Here is a 14,013-nt window from a genome sequence, read left to right as displayed (position 1 = left end):
TACTCACAATTAACGAGCAAAAATTATTAGATAATTCTCCCCGTGCAATTTTTTCAAATGTTTTTTTTTTTATAATTTATTGTTAAAAAAAAATCCAAAAATTATTAAACGTCGGCTATCTTCAGTATCATGATCCTGAAGTTAGCAGACAATTAACAATTTTTGAATTTTTTTTTCAACAGATCAATTACAAAAAAATGAAACTAAAAATATGCACATGTAGAAAATTTTAAAAACTGTAGGTGCATTTTTTTCAAATATTTTTTCTTTATAATTAATTGTTTAAAAAAAAATCCAAAAAATTATTAGACGTCAGCTAACTTCAGTATCATGTAGAATTTAAATAAAATCCGTAATCACTCCGAATTTACTCCTGATTTTTTACAGTGTAAAAATTACGACACGCTTTTTGTCTCATCTTTGACCTTCTTGTTTGTGTTATTTTTATTATTATTTTTTTTCTTTTCTATTTAGTCTATGTACCATTAGTGATGGTTACAGGCGGGAACGACCTGGCATTCGAGCTTTTTAGGTCGAGTGCCTTTGACACTAATAAGGTAAGAGTACTTGCAAAATTATACATCTCAGGCTTTAAATATTAACCACTGAAAAATTATTTTTATAAAAAGTTTCTGTGTAAAAGATAACGAAACTTTGATACTTTTTATATTTTTTTTCAAATTATTTGTTTTTGATGTCAACTCAGTGATCTCATTTTTAATTCGTTTTGTAGTTTCAATTTAATAATTTAAAATATTGAAACTTTTGAATTTTAAATTTTATTCATTTCATGGAATCAGCTCTTTCTTATCAATGATTTTTATTTTATCGTACTCTGATAAAATCATATGCCCGAAGACGAAAATTTTGAATGAAACTCTTACCATCAATGAAGATGAGGATAAAGTTCTAATATGAAACAGAAGATGGCAGTGTGCGATCTACTAAAAACCCGCGGCTTTTTATCAATTTTAAATTGGTGGCAAAAAACATGCGATCGTACTTTTATTCCCAAGTAGCAAAGGACAACTTTAAGATGTCATACAGTTTTCTTAAAAAGCCAAGAACAATTTATTTTTTTTATCATTAATGCAATATAAGTGCTATCTTGGCGCACGCTCTTTTGTTCGCCAAATAGCTGTTTGCCCATTCAACTGTTTCCACGACATTTGTGTGCGTTAAACGATTATCTGCGTGCGACAAGTAAATTTGAGTGCAACAAGTAAACTTACCGCACTAGTTGTACAATATACTATTCTCACAGCCAAATTTTTTCAGATTATTTACCTGAAAAAATTTGGCTTATTTAGACCTACAGGCATTGATCCTAGAAGTCATAGAAAATTTATGCTGACCATTCAATTGACACATCGTTCAAATAAATCATTTAAAATTTATTTTTTGCCGTCGTTTATCTCAAGTCTAAGCAGATGTTTTTTTTTATGACAAATTTCTTATTGTTTTGTCAACATTTTGGTGCCTTATTTAGATCCAAAACCAGCCCGAAAATTACCATTTTATAGATATCACAAGGTCACCTATGAATTTTCGGGTGTGATTAATTACTTTATGTCTAACTAAACAGCGACATGATTTTTTTTTTTTTTTTTACAAAGATGGAAGAAAAAATGCAAATGTTCGATCACGGATCGAAATTACCAGAAGCTGCTTATTAATCTAATTGTTAAGGGCCACCTCGAGTTATCAGAAAAATTATTGACCAAGTGCCTGCATGTTGATATAAACGAGGTAATGAGGACTTACAACTTATTATGTGAGTCAGTTAAAAAAAAATATTTAAATATCGTGAGGCTTTCATTGGGCCACGGTGTTAATGTCAACTACATTAATTATAAATTATATATTTTATATATATATAGACTATGAAAATGTTGATGAAGAAATGGTCAAACTCCTTCTTATCAATGGCGCAAATACTGATTTTAAAAATGGGCCATTGTCGCTGAAACACCAACAAATTATTTCTCTACATTTTACTATCCTATTCACATAGCTGCCAAAAACAACAAAGAATGTAATATTCTTAATTTACTCATGAACCACAAGTCTGCCAAAATCCACAAAAGGTAAGTGGATCCTCTAATGCTGGGGCAAATGAAAAACCGTTGGTGAGTGTTAAGGCTCAAGAACGCGAGGAATAAGCGACGGTGTTACGTATTATGCCATAGCAAATATAATGGATCACTTCATTCATACTCGAAAAAATTCTTAGTTAAAAGCGCTTTTTATTTTAATATTTAGATAAATTACTTCATCTACATTTGACTTTCTTTATTATGAATAATGAAATAAGTAAATGACAATATACGTCAGGCAAACAGCCTCCATGCAAGAATATGCATAGAGAGATAAGAAAGAAGGAGAAGTTTATATAATCAACATACGATTATTGGTCAAACAGGCCTTTTGTTAAAAGAAAATGGAAATTGAAACGAAAAAAGTCGTTTTCAAACAGACATAGTGCGTAATTTATAATACCAAATTCAGAGATTTGAAGAGTACTTAAGCATTCAGGTAGCCGTTGTACATGCGAACAGAATTCGCCATCTAGTGGTGGGTTTGGTACTTAATAAAATAATTTATGATTATCACTAACTTATCATGATTATCATTGTTACTAATTTATGATTATCATTAACTTCCAAAAAAATTTTTTTGAATTATGAATTTGAAAAAAAATAAAAAGAACTTTTTGTTAAATAAGAAATAGAAAAAATGAAAAATAAATAAAATATTTTATAAAAGTCTTTACTTTAGGCTGATTTTAACAGGGAAACTTGTAGTTAACTCGTAGTAAAAAGTTACAAAAGCTAAAAGCTGTCGACAACTTGTCGTCAAATTATTCGTAACTCATGTACACAAATTTTCATCAGTAATTCGATCTTGTAAATTTTTTTTTGTTTTTAGTATTATGAGTCAAGTAAACATGTTTACTTGAATTTAATTTTTTTCCTCTCAGTGTACTTATGAGAGAAAAATACAAACTATCGAAAACCGTTACGTGAATTTAAAAATATTTGTACATCTGGATAAACTGAAATAGGACAGTCACTGTCAATAGGCCTTCGAATTCTATCGAAATAAAAATAAAAAACAAACACTGATGATTAGATAAATTAGATAATACTATCATATCATTGTTTTTTGGTAATCAAAAATATATCCCACTTCCTTGTTATATATTAATTTAATAAATGTTTACCCCAAATGATTTTATCAGTATATTTTAGCGATTAGTGTTCTATATAAATGGCAGATAAAAGACCGCGGTATCATTAGAATAATTCTAATAGTGTTAAATATTTCAAGACCCACATAATGCGTCAATATTTAAGTAAGTTCTAAACAATCATAATATATATTTACTATCTCAATAAATTCAATAGCGATAAGTAGTTTTGTTTAAAAAAAAACGTCGCTATTTATTATAAATTAATTAATTTTTTTTTTTAGTAATTTCGGTGATCGTAATTTTGATCACTTTATCAAAAGTGTCATCAGAAATATCAGAATGCATCGGAAATTGTAAAAATAGTGAAACTCCGTATTTGCCACACAAAATTTGTACGAAATTTTGCGTCTGCAATCACGGACGACCTACTGAGATGTCATGTCCAGCTGATCTACATTTTTCACCGGAAAATCACGTCTGCATGAATCCTTGGGAAGCTGAATGTCAAGAAGACAGATCTCTTATCAAAAACAATAATCAGAATAAGGGTGTAGATGCGATCAGTCAATCGCAATCATCTTGTGTTGGGAAATGCGACAGCTCGATAAATTACCTCCCTCATTTAGACTCCGACAAATTCTGCTTGTGTTACTCTGGGAATCCCATTGTAATGAAGTGTCAATCTGGAGCCAATTTCATACCGGAAATGAGCAGTTGCTTGCAACCGAATGAAGTGAAAGATCATCGGGAAGTAAATTCTGAAAGCTGTATAGGAACGTGTCCAGCAAATATGCAGCCAGATGTTATTTATTTACTTCCCCACAAAAATTGTAACAAATATTGTTTGTGTATTCAAGGCTATGATAGAATTATTCACAGCTGCCCTCCTGAGTTATTATTTAGTTGGCCAGAAAAAAAATGCCTCCAACCGGAAATCGCTCGCTGTGCCGATTCTGATTATAATGCTACTTATTTGTAATTGATTTTTTATTTAAAGCTTTTTTATTGATTATTCTATGGATCGCTATATTATAAAATAATGATTAATTAAATAAATGATTTTTTTTTTAATAAAATTGTGCCTTTTTGTTAGTAATAAAAATTAAATGATTTTATTTTAATTTTTTCTTAGTACTCCAGTTTTGTTATCTACGATATTTTTAAAAAAATGAATGCATTTGTAATATAAATATATATATATATATATATATATATATATATATATATATATATATATATATATATATTGTCAGTAAATTATACTTGTATCTGACAGTATTGAGGTTTAAAAACTAAAAATATTAAATTTCACAACACAAGTTTTTTTTTTATTTTGTATTTTTAACTCTGTCAAATAAATGATTCAATAAAAAGAGTTTTGAAATAGTCTACGATAAAGTTGTTTTTTCTCAGCCCAAAATATCAATAATTCCCGCTTTAAAATATAAAAAATAAACTTTGGAGACCATTTTATTTATGTGATAACTTGTGATCTACAGATTGCCGTGATTGGGTCTTCCGGCATCGAAAGACTTTCAAATACAGAGATAATTCAATATCGAATTTTAAAATCGATGATAAATATATTTTCTATATTTTACATTTATAAAATATAAATTTTTATCTATTCCTCATTTTTTTTTTTATACAACAAATATTTCTCACGTATTTAGAGAGCAAAAATAAATTCAAATTTCATTTCAAAGATGTTTCGAAATTTTGAAATTTTATCTGTTTTTTCTGGATGAAATATTTCGCAAAATTTTAAAAATTATAAGAAAAGGGGCATTCGATAAGTCGGAATTTCCAAGAAATTTCCGCTCCGTAGACTAATTGTCTGCACGGAAAACAAAAAATTACAGTTTCTCACAGTAACCCTGGTGGAAATTTTTTGGAATTTTCTCTGAAAAACTCTGTTCTAAAGTTCTAAAGATTTTTTCAAATTTCTAAAGACTTTCAGAGTTTTTCAGAGAAAAGTTCGAAAAATTTCTACCAGGGAACGCAAGTCTTCGAATAGAAAACTGAAAAATTCTTTAAAAGTAACAATTCTATTAAATAGAATTTCCAGTAGTAAGTTTTACAATTTCAGACATACTTTTAACTAAAAATTAAAAAAAATCCTGAAGCTATTTTTCAAAACTGTTATTCTAACATAATTTTTTCAAATGTTCCCAGTTATCTATTCAAAACGCCGCGTTAATATAAGAAACGAATTTTTTTTCCGTCCAAGTTAATGGGATTCAACTGTAATAATATTGTGACTCTACCGATTCTTTTATATTACAACATATGTTAAAAAGTAATTAATCATATCAACATGAGCACTCAAACGAGATAAATCTTAAAATTGTAAAACAGGTAGCAACAGATACATGATTAGATAAATTAGATAGTCCACATATAATAGTTTTTTTTTATATCCAAAAGTAAAGTCCATGCTAATGATTTAATCGATTAATTCTAGCGATTAGTTGGCTATATAAAGCAAACTAAAAATTCATAACGTCTTTAGTCATTTTTATACCATCGCAAAATATTTAAGAGCCCGAAAAATGTGCAAATTTCTAAGTGAGTAAATGACTTGATTTTTATTAATTAAATAATTATTCCTGTAATTATTTAAAAAATTTCACAGCAATCGTAGCGATAGCCGTTGCCTTTTCAATCGCAAAAATATCAGGAAAATCGACCGATTGCATCGGGAGTTGCAGAGGCACCTACATTCCGGTTTTGCCTCATAAAATTTGCTCTAAATTTTGCAAGTGCAGTCAGGGCAGACCAATAGAAGTATCATGTCCCGAAGGTCTCCATTTTTCGTCGAAAAAGTTTGACTGCATGGATCCCACAGACGCTCAATGTCAAGAAGAAGACTACAGTTCTAGAGGTTGCATAGGAGAGTGTTTTTGTGAAGATCCTAACAAAGTTTGTCTACTGGCTCATGAGAACTGCAATAAATTTTGCTTGTGTCGGTGTGCAAAAAATACCGAAGTACAAAATTGTCCAGAAGGTTTGCACTTTAATGTGGAACAGGCTCGCTGTGATCTTCCATATTATGCACATTGTCCTCATAGTGATTATGATTACTAATTTTAAATAAATTTTTATGTTAATTATTGTATCTGTCGTTTTCTTTACAAATAAATAAATAAATAAATAAATAAGTAAATAGAAATATTTATCTACATATAAATTTATGTTGTTATTTATTTTTAATATTAAAATTAATTACTTAAGTTTAATAATATAATTTTTATTAAATTTTTTTAAAGATATCTGCTATCATCAAATTATCATCAATAAAAAAATAAATATTAAGTAATTTGATATTTTAAAACCATTTTTAAGTTCTTCTATGTCTGTTAATATTTACACTAGATTTCGTATCATGAATTTTATTATTCCTTTATTCCTACTGACTCATTGAACTAATAGAGTACATCTGTAATTTTAAGTTTTTAGTGATCGGTATTAAGTATAAAAGACTTTAAGTACACATTCGCTCAGTAGTTTTGTTAAAAGAACGACAGATACTGAAACAAAATGTTGTTTCTCAGTAAGTATTAATACAAAATTTTTTTAAAATTAATTATTGAATGCATAATTTATAATTAATCTCCAAATTATAGTTTTGATATTCGGGTTGACGTGCGCGTCAGCAATGGAAAGTGTGAGTTTACGAGAGTTTAATTTATTTGATGAAACAAAACCAATGGATCCGTCAAAGTGCATCGGAAAATGTTCATGGCCTTCAAGAACTTTTTTTTCAATGTTACCTCACGAGGATTGTAACAAATTTTGCAAATGCGTTTTCGGCCATTTGTTTACAAAGAAGTGTCCGAGAAACAAACATTGGTCAGTTGAGTTACGAAGATGTGTGTTGCCTAAATTTGCCAAGTGTGCGGAAAAAAGAATGGGCTGCATTGGAAAGTGTCCGGCCGAAAATTGGCCACAAGCTGTCCACGTTTTGCCCAACGCTGATTGCCGTAAATTTTGTATATGTGAGAATGGCAACGCGCAAGTCAAAGATTGCCCGTATGGGTTCAAATACAGTATCACTCATGGGATTTGTTATCCCCCTAACGAAGCAGTTTGCGTTTCGGATGCAACTACGACTACTTCTAGTACTCCTTCATCGATACCAGACAATACCCATCACACGTGCATCGGCACGTGTTCAAAAAATCCTGAAGATTTTGAGTATCTAGCTCATGGTGACTGTACTAAATACTGCATTTGCATTGGTGGTAACCCCACAGAAATGGAATGCAATTATAATTTCCATTTTTCAATGGATATTCACGAGTGTGTTACTCCTGCTGAGGCTGATTGCAAAAGTCGGCTTATATTTAGCTATTAATTTTTAAAAATAGGGTAGAAGAGCGTTTTTGGTAACTTTAGGGCCAGTTTTGGACACTGGAAAAATTAAAATAAAATGATTTGGAAAAGACCCAATAACATAATCAATTTTTGAAATATGTTTAAAGATACTTCTATTCCACTAGGAAAATGAAAATTTTATTTTACACTTTTTCATTAATTAAAATAAAGGATTCAATGTCCAAAAATGGAGCAGTGGCCACAAATGGTACCTCTACCCTATATTAGAAGAGTAAATTGATACAGAAATAAATATTTTGTATTATGAAATGAAAACAAAAATTTTTTTAGGACTAGGAAAAATTTCTCGCCCCAAAAGATTTTTTCTTGGCTCAAAAAAATTATTATTTTTAATTCATAATGGAAAAAAATTTTTTGGGCAAATAAAAATTTTTTGCTTCAAGAAATATTTATTTTCTGTGTCTAGTTAATTAAACGTGGTATTGATTATATTTAGCGATTATGTAAGATTTTTTGATAATAAATTTCTCAAATTAGATAATAATTATAATCTTTTGATTTTTTCAACTTGCAATATACAATAAGAGATGTAATAACATGATAAGAGTACGAGGTAAAGTTGAAGTGGACCGATAATACAAGCAATTAAGCTTTGCTTGTTTTTAAAATAGTTAATTACGTATGACAATGACGCATAATTTACATGAATTTCATTAAATTGATTGGCTGATTTGGTGATTATTATCGAGTTTTTGATTAGGAATTAATATATAAAAACACTGTGGTCATATTTTTTATACACATGATTTAGTGGCTTGTTCAAAGTATCTGCCATTTTTTTGAGATGAAAAAAAATTCGAGTGACGGGAAAATCAGCATGAAATTATTGGGTAAGTCATTTTTGAAAATTTACTTTGGAAATCATCTAGAATTGCTTTTTTACTGTTAGTAATAAATGACTGATTATAATTATAATTGTACGTAGAAAAAAAAACGCACAGAAATAAGAAATTTCTAGTAAAAATAGTTAAAGCTTTTATTTATAGAATTACCAACCAATCGTTTTTTTTTATTTACGTGAAATCTAAATGAAATTTTATATTGCAGTGGTATTTTTGGTGGTTGCATTTTTTGATACAACATATGCATCGAAATGTATTGGAAAATGTGATGATTATTTTGATCATTTACTAGAACACGAAGACTGTGATAAATATTGCGAATGTACGATCTGGGGAGAGCCGATTGAATATTCATGTGAAGATGGAAAATATTTCTCATATTTTTGGGAAAAATGTGTTGATCCATCACTAGTTGATTGTACAAACGTACATTTAGACACTACATTAGCTCCTACGTCACCTTCTTCAACATTACCTTCAACAATACCATCAACATCATCTCCTACAATAGAGCCTTCAACAACATTACCTCCAACAACAGTACCCCCAACATCATCTCCAACGACATCATCTCCAACGACATCACCTCCAACGACATCACCTCCAACGACAGAACCTTCAACTACATTACCCTCAACATCATCTCCAACGACAGAACCTGCAACGACATCACCTCCAACGACAGAACCTTCAACGACATTACCTCCAACGACAGAACCTTCAACGACATCACCTCCAACGACAGAACCTTCAACGACATCACCTCCAACGACAGAACCTTCAACGACATCACCTCCAACGACAGAACCTTCAACGACATCACCTCCAACGACAGAACCTTCAACGACATCACCTCCAACGACAGAACCTTCAACGACATCACCTCCAACGACAGAACCTTCAACGACATCACCTCCAACGACAGAACCTTCAACGACAGTGACCTCAACATCTTCTCCAACGACAGAACCTGCAACGACATCACCTCCAACGACAGAACCTTCAACGACATCACCTCCAACGACAGAACCTTCAACGACATCACCTCCAACGACAGAACCTTCAACGACATCACCTCCAACGACAGAACCTTCAACGACAGTGACCTCAACATCTTCTCCAACGACAGAACCTTCAATAACAACTCCACCAATTAATAAAAATGGGTGCATAGGAACCTGCCCATCACTAAATCTACTCGATCACGCTGACTTACTACCCAATAAAAATTGTTCCAAATTCTGTATGTGTAATTGGGGTGAAGCAGTACCAACGAACTGTCCTGCAGGATTGTTCTTTAATAATAAAATCAAAACTTGTGATTGGCCTTTCAATGTTGACTGTCCGAATTCACCAAATCGTATCGAAAATAAATTAAAATATTTCGCATCACAACGAACGTTATCAAAGACCGTCAACCATGACAACGAAATCACTGAGCAAGTTGATGAACAAGAAGACCAAGAAGTCGCAGGGTGTTTAGGAAACTGTCCAATTACTAACTCACTTGATCATACGGATCACATAGCCCACAAAAATTGTAAAAAATTTTGTAAATGTAACTGGGGCAAAAAAATTGTTTTCCATTGCCCGTTATATTTACATTTTAATAATGCAAGCAAAGTATGCGATTTTGTTTTCAACGCTAATTGTACTGATGTCGGTTCAATTGAACATTAATAGTAAACAGTAATTGTAATTTTTAAATTATAGAAATTTTTTGAAAACTATTCCATAGTTTATTCGCTTTAAAAATTGTTTTATTTATTTTTTATTATTGCAATAAAATTATTTAAAAAAATTATCTTTGTTTGTTTTTTTTTAAATTAATAAGATAAAGATAAAGATAAAGTTTTTTGTTTTTTATAATTTTTATAAAGAATATAATATTAGATTAGATAACTTTTGATGGTCAAGATTAAACGTCAGTATGTGACTTACTGCGCGCCAATTGTCATTGTAATTAAAATAAATCAAAAAATGTTCAAATCTTTGGGTAAAGTATAAAAAAAAGTTATTCTAAATTATCTAATAAATTAATTATAAATTATAATTATTATAGTGATTATTACTTTAATGACATTCGCTATTGCAATTGAATTTTCTGAACCTGAAGAAAAAAATTTGAATGTCAATGAAGTTGACGGCGCAGAAAAAAATTTCCAGCTGAAAAAAAGTGGGTCTGACTGCGCTAGACAATGCAAATTATTTGAATTTAATAAACTAGCCCACGAGGACTGTCAGAAATACTGCGAATGCACTCTAGGGTTTCTCGCGGAAAAAAAATGCAAGGGCAATAAATATTTTTCAGCGAAACAGAAAAAGTGTATTGACACTTACGATCAATGTAGTGTCAGTAAAAATAATAAAGGATGCACAAAAAAATGCCCAGCAGAAAATTCACTGGATCATACTGTCCATATTGCCCACAGAAATTGCACACTATTCTGCGTATGTGACTTCGGTCATGCGGAAATTATTAATTGTCCTGATGATTTATTTTTCAACCAAAAAACCCAAACGTGTGATTATAAATCAAATGTTAATTGTACCGAATAAAATAAATGAATAATTAAAAACTATGTGATGTAATACTACTCAAAAAAAAAAATTTCTTGGCGCGAAAAAATTTAACTTACCCCCAAAAAATTTTTACTAAACCCTAGAAATTTTTTATTCGCCCAAAAAAATTTTTTGAACTATGAATTGAAAATAAAAATTTTCTGAGGGTAAAAAAAAATTTTCTTGGAGCAAAAAAAATTTCTGACGGTGAGAAAAATTTTTTTCTATCTCTAAAAAAATTTTTAATTTAAAAAAAATAACGCGAAATATTTTTTGCGCTGATAAATTTTTTCTGCGTAAAATTAACATCTAAAAATTGTTATATAATAGAAATTTGCGCAAGTGTTCAATTTTTTTTTACCCATCAATTGTCGCCTACTGGCAGCTATAAATTTTTTTATTATTTATAAGTAATAATTTATTATTAAGAAAAATAAATAGTCTAATTTAAAAATTTATTACAATTGAATTCGGTAACGAATTTTATATTGAATATGACGTTGGTCAATAAAAATGTATTGAAAAATTTAGCTGATAAAAGTTAAGTATATTCATAATTAAATTTACTTAGGGTAATTAAGCCCCAGTTAGTTAATTTTTTTAATAGCAATACTATTTATTTATTATATTTATTGCAAAACTTATCATATAAAAAGAAGATGCGTGTGAAGAAATATTCATAAGCTGACTTTAGTTTCTGCTGTTAACTTTTATTCGATAATTCAAAATGTTGCGGTTTTTCGGTAAGTAATTGCAGTATTTAGATTTCTACTGCTGTTAATTAATTAATTAATTAATCATTTTTACTTTAATTATCTTTCAGTTATTTGGTCGATCGCCATCTTGGGAGCAACTGCGGAACAGACAAGAGAATATGAAGCTACAAATGATATGTTCCCGAAGACCCGAAGTTTTTTGAACAGAATAAAAACTACAGGAACCTGTATAGGAAAATGCCCATCGTTCAACGACAAATTATATTTTTCTCACAATTTACCTCACGACGATTGCGACAAATACTGCATGTGTATGATGGGTGGCTATAAATTAACCCGAAAATGTAACGGAAATAATCATTACTCAGAATTGCTGAACATGTGCGTCAGTCCGAAAAAAGCTAACTGTCTAAATAAATTCGACGGTTGTTTGGGCAATTGTTCGATGGATAGAGATGGTAACTTTGAGACGGCCTTAATTGCACATCAGGATTGTAATAAATTTTGCCGTTGCAAGGAGAATGGCCGCCTGGAATTACTGACGTGTGCTGATAATCTTCACTTTAGTGTTGAACATAATTGTTGCGTGGATCCAGAAGAAGCCAAGTGTAGAGTTGAAGTCCCAAAATCAAATACTGCTGCTGAAGATGATAAAGTTGGTGCCGATGCAGCTAATCAATTGAATACTAATAGAAATAATCAATTAGATACTGAGAAGTTCATTAAATTTGAGCAGGCTGGAGCTAATCAACTGAATACTGATGGAAATAATCAATTAGATACAAAAAAGTCTCATAAATTTGATCAGGCTGGAGCTAATCAACTGAATACTGATGGAAATCATCAATTAGATACAGAAAAGTCCAATAAATTTGATCAGACTGGAGCCAATCAATTGAATACTAATGGAAATAATCAATTAGGTACAGAAAATTATAATAAACTTGATCATGCTGGAGCTAATCAACTGAATACTGATGGAAATAATCAATTAGATAACAATGAAGATAATAAATTAAAATTTTTAGATGAAAATGATAATGAAGATGCTGATAAAAATCCTATTGAAGGCAATAGTCTAAACAGTGAAGATGATAAAGAAAAAATTGAAGTACCTGCTGCAGAAGAAGATTCTGCTGATGAAAATCACGGCGAATGTATTGGAAATTGTTCATCATGTGGATCAAGGAAACCCTGTTTGCTGCCGCATAAAGATTGCTCGAGATTCTGTGTATGTGTTGATGGATTCCCATTTGCTAAAAATTGCTCAGCGGGTTTGTACTTCGACACAATCACCAGAGAATGTGTTCTTTCTAAATACGCGAGATGTGAAAGCGGTGGAGATGAAACTGAAGCTGGACTGAAGCCAAGTGTTGAAGAAGGTTCAGATGAGTCTGGTGGTAATGAAATAGAGACAACTGCAGACGAGCATGGAAATGATTTAGCAATAGTTGGTCCTGGTCCTGATCCGAATAATTTGAATGAGGATTCAACAGGAGCTCGTGGAAATGAAAGCGCTGCTGTTAGTTCTGGTGATGTCCGTCATGATGATCATTATGATGAAGATAATGATGATCATGTAGATAACGGGCATGATGATAAAAGTAATCAAAGTCATGCTGATGAAATTCCGAAGGAAATCAATTACGTAGACAACCATCACGATGATGGGACCAATTATAATTAATTAGTAATGAGACCGAAGTCTGCCGCAGTCTTTAATTTTTAATTTTAAATAATTAGATATTCAATTAATTTTTATAAATAGAAAAATAATTCTGTACTAAATATGTGCGCTGAATAAAAATAAAATGATAAAAAAATATATTTTATTTACCGGACGATGATTTTTGTCTAAAAACTTTTTAGGTTTGAGTCTGGAATCAGCTGCAGCCTTCATTGAACACCGAATTAATCGAAAAAATTACAAAACTGAATATACTTTTAAATTTTATCACTTATTTAAATGAAACTGTCACTTTAATTCAATTAACAATCAACTTTTTTTTAATTACTGCCTTGAATTAGTCGTTACGGGCCAAAATATGCGACACTGACGAAAGCTCGAACTACAACGGAGTGATTTTGCTACGCGTCCTTATTTTCAAATCTTGCGCGTGCGCAGTAGTGGAACTTTTAAAAATATAGTTTGAATATTATCCCATAGAGGCGCTGAATTCTGTATGATACTGAAGTTAGTCGACGTCTAATAATTTTTGGATTGTTTTAAAAAATGATAAATTATTTTTAAAAAATATTTTCAAAAATTTCACTTGTGGTTTTTGAAATTTTCTACATGTGC

The 14,013-nt window shown here is 30.6% G+C and overlaps 3 protein-coding genes across 5 annotated transcripts in view; 2 read left to right on the top strand and 1 right to left on the bottom strand.

The window, feature by feature from the left end:
* The window catches only part of LOC130672092 (transcription factor mef2A), a 37,448-nt gene extending 23,743 nt beyond the window's left edge, over positions 1-13,705 (bottom strand). For all 3 annotated transcript variants that reach the window (XM_057476371.1, XM_057476372.1, XM_057476373.1), the window contains exon 1: positions 13,549-13,705. The gene's annotated coding sequence lies outside the window, so the exon portion shown is untranslated. The remainder of the gene's footprint in view (positions 1-13,548) is intronic.
* On the top strand, positions 3,277-7,550 carry LOC130671016 (balbiani ring protein 3-like). The gene is made up of 4 exons (XM_057474688.1): positions 3,277-3,355; positions 3,475-4,168; positions 5,962-6,200; positions 6,820-7,550. Exons 1-4 carry the CDS (start codon positions 3,340-3,342, stop codon positions 7,548-7,550), a joined length of 1,680 nt encoding a protein of 559 aa, XP_057330671.1. The 5' UTR covers positions 3,277-3,339.
* LOC130671015 (uncharacterized) lies at positions 8,155-13,505 on the top strand. Its single transcript, XM_057474687.1, has 5 exons — positions 8,155-8,421; positions 8,639-10,096; positions 10,337-10,429; positions 10,496-10,990; positions 11,819-13,505. Exons 1-5 carry the CDS (start codon positions 8,376-8,378, stop codon positions 13,396-13,398), a joined length of 3,672 nt encoding a protein of 1,223 aa, XP_057330670.1. The 5' UTR covers positions 8,155-8,375; the 3' UTR covers positions 13,399-13,505.
* Positions 13,706-14,013: the final 308 nt, after the last annotated feature.

Source organism: Microplitis mediator, chromosome 7 (assembly GCF_029852145.1).
Source record: "Microplitis mediator isolate UGA2020A chromosome 7, iyMicMedi2.1, whole genome shotgun sequence".
Taxonomy (NCBI): Eukaryota; Metazoa; Arthropoda; class Insecta; order Hymenoptera; family Braconidae; genus Microplitis; species Microplitis mediator.
The sequence above is the reverse complement of the archived record's forward strand: the minus strand, read 5'-3'. Positions and strand labels throughout refer to the sequence as shown.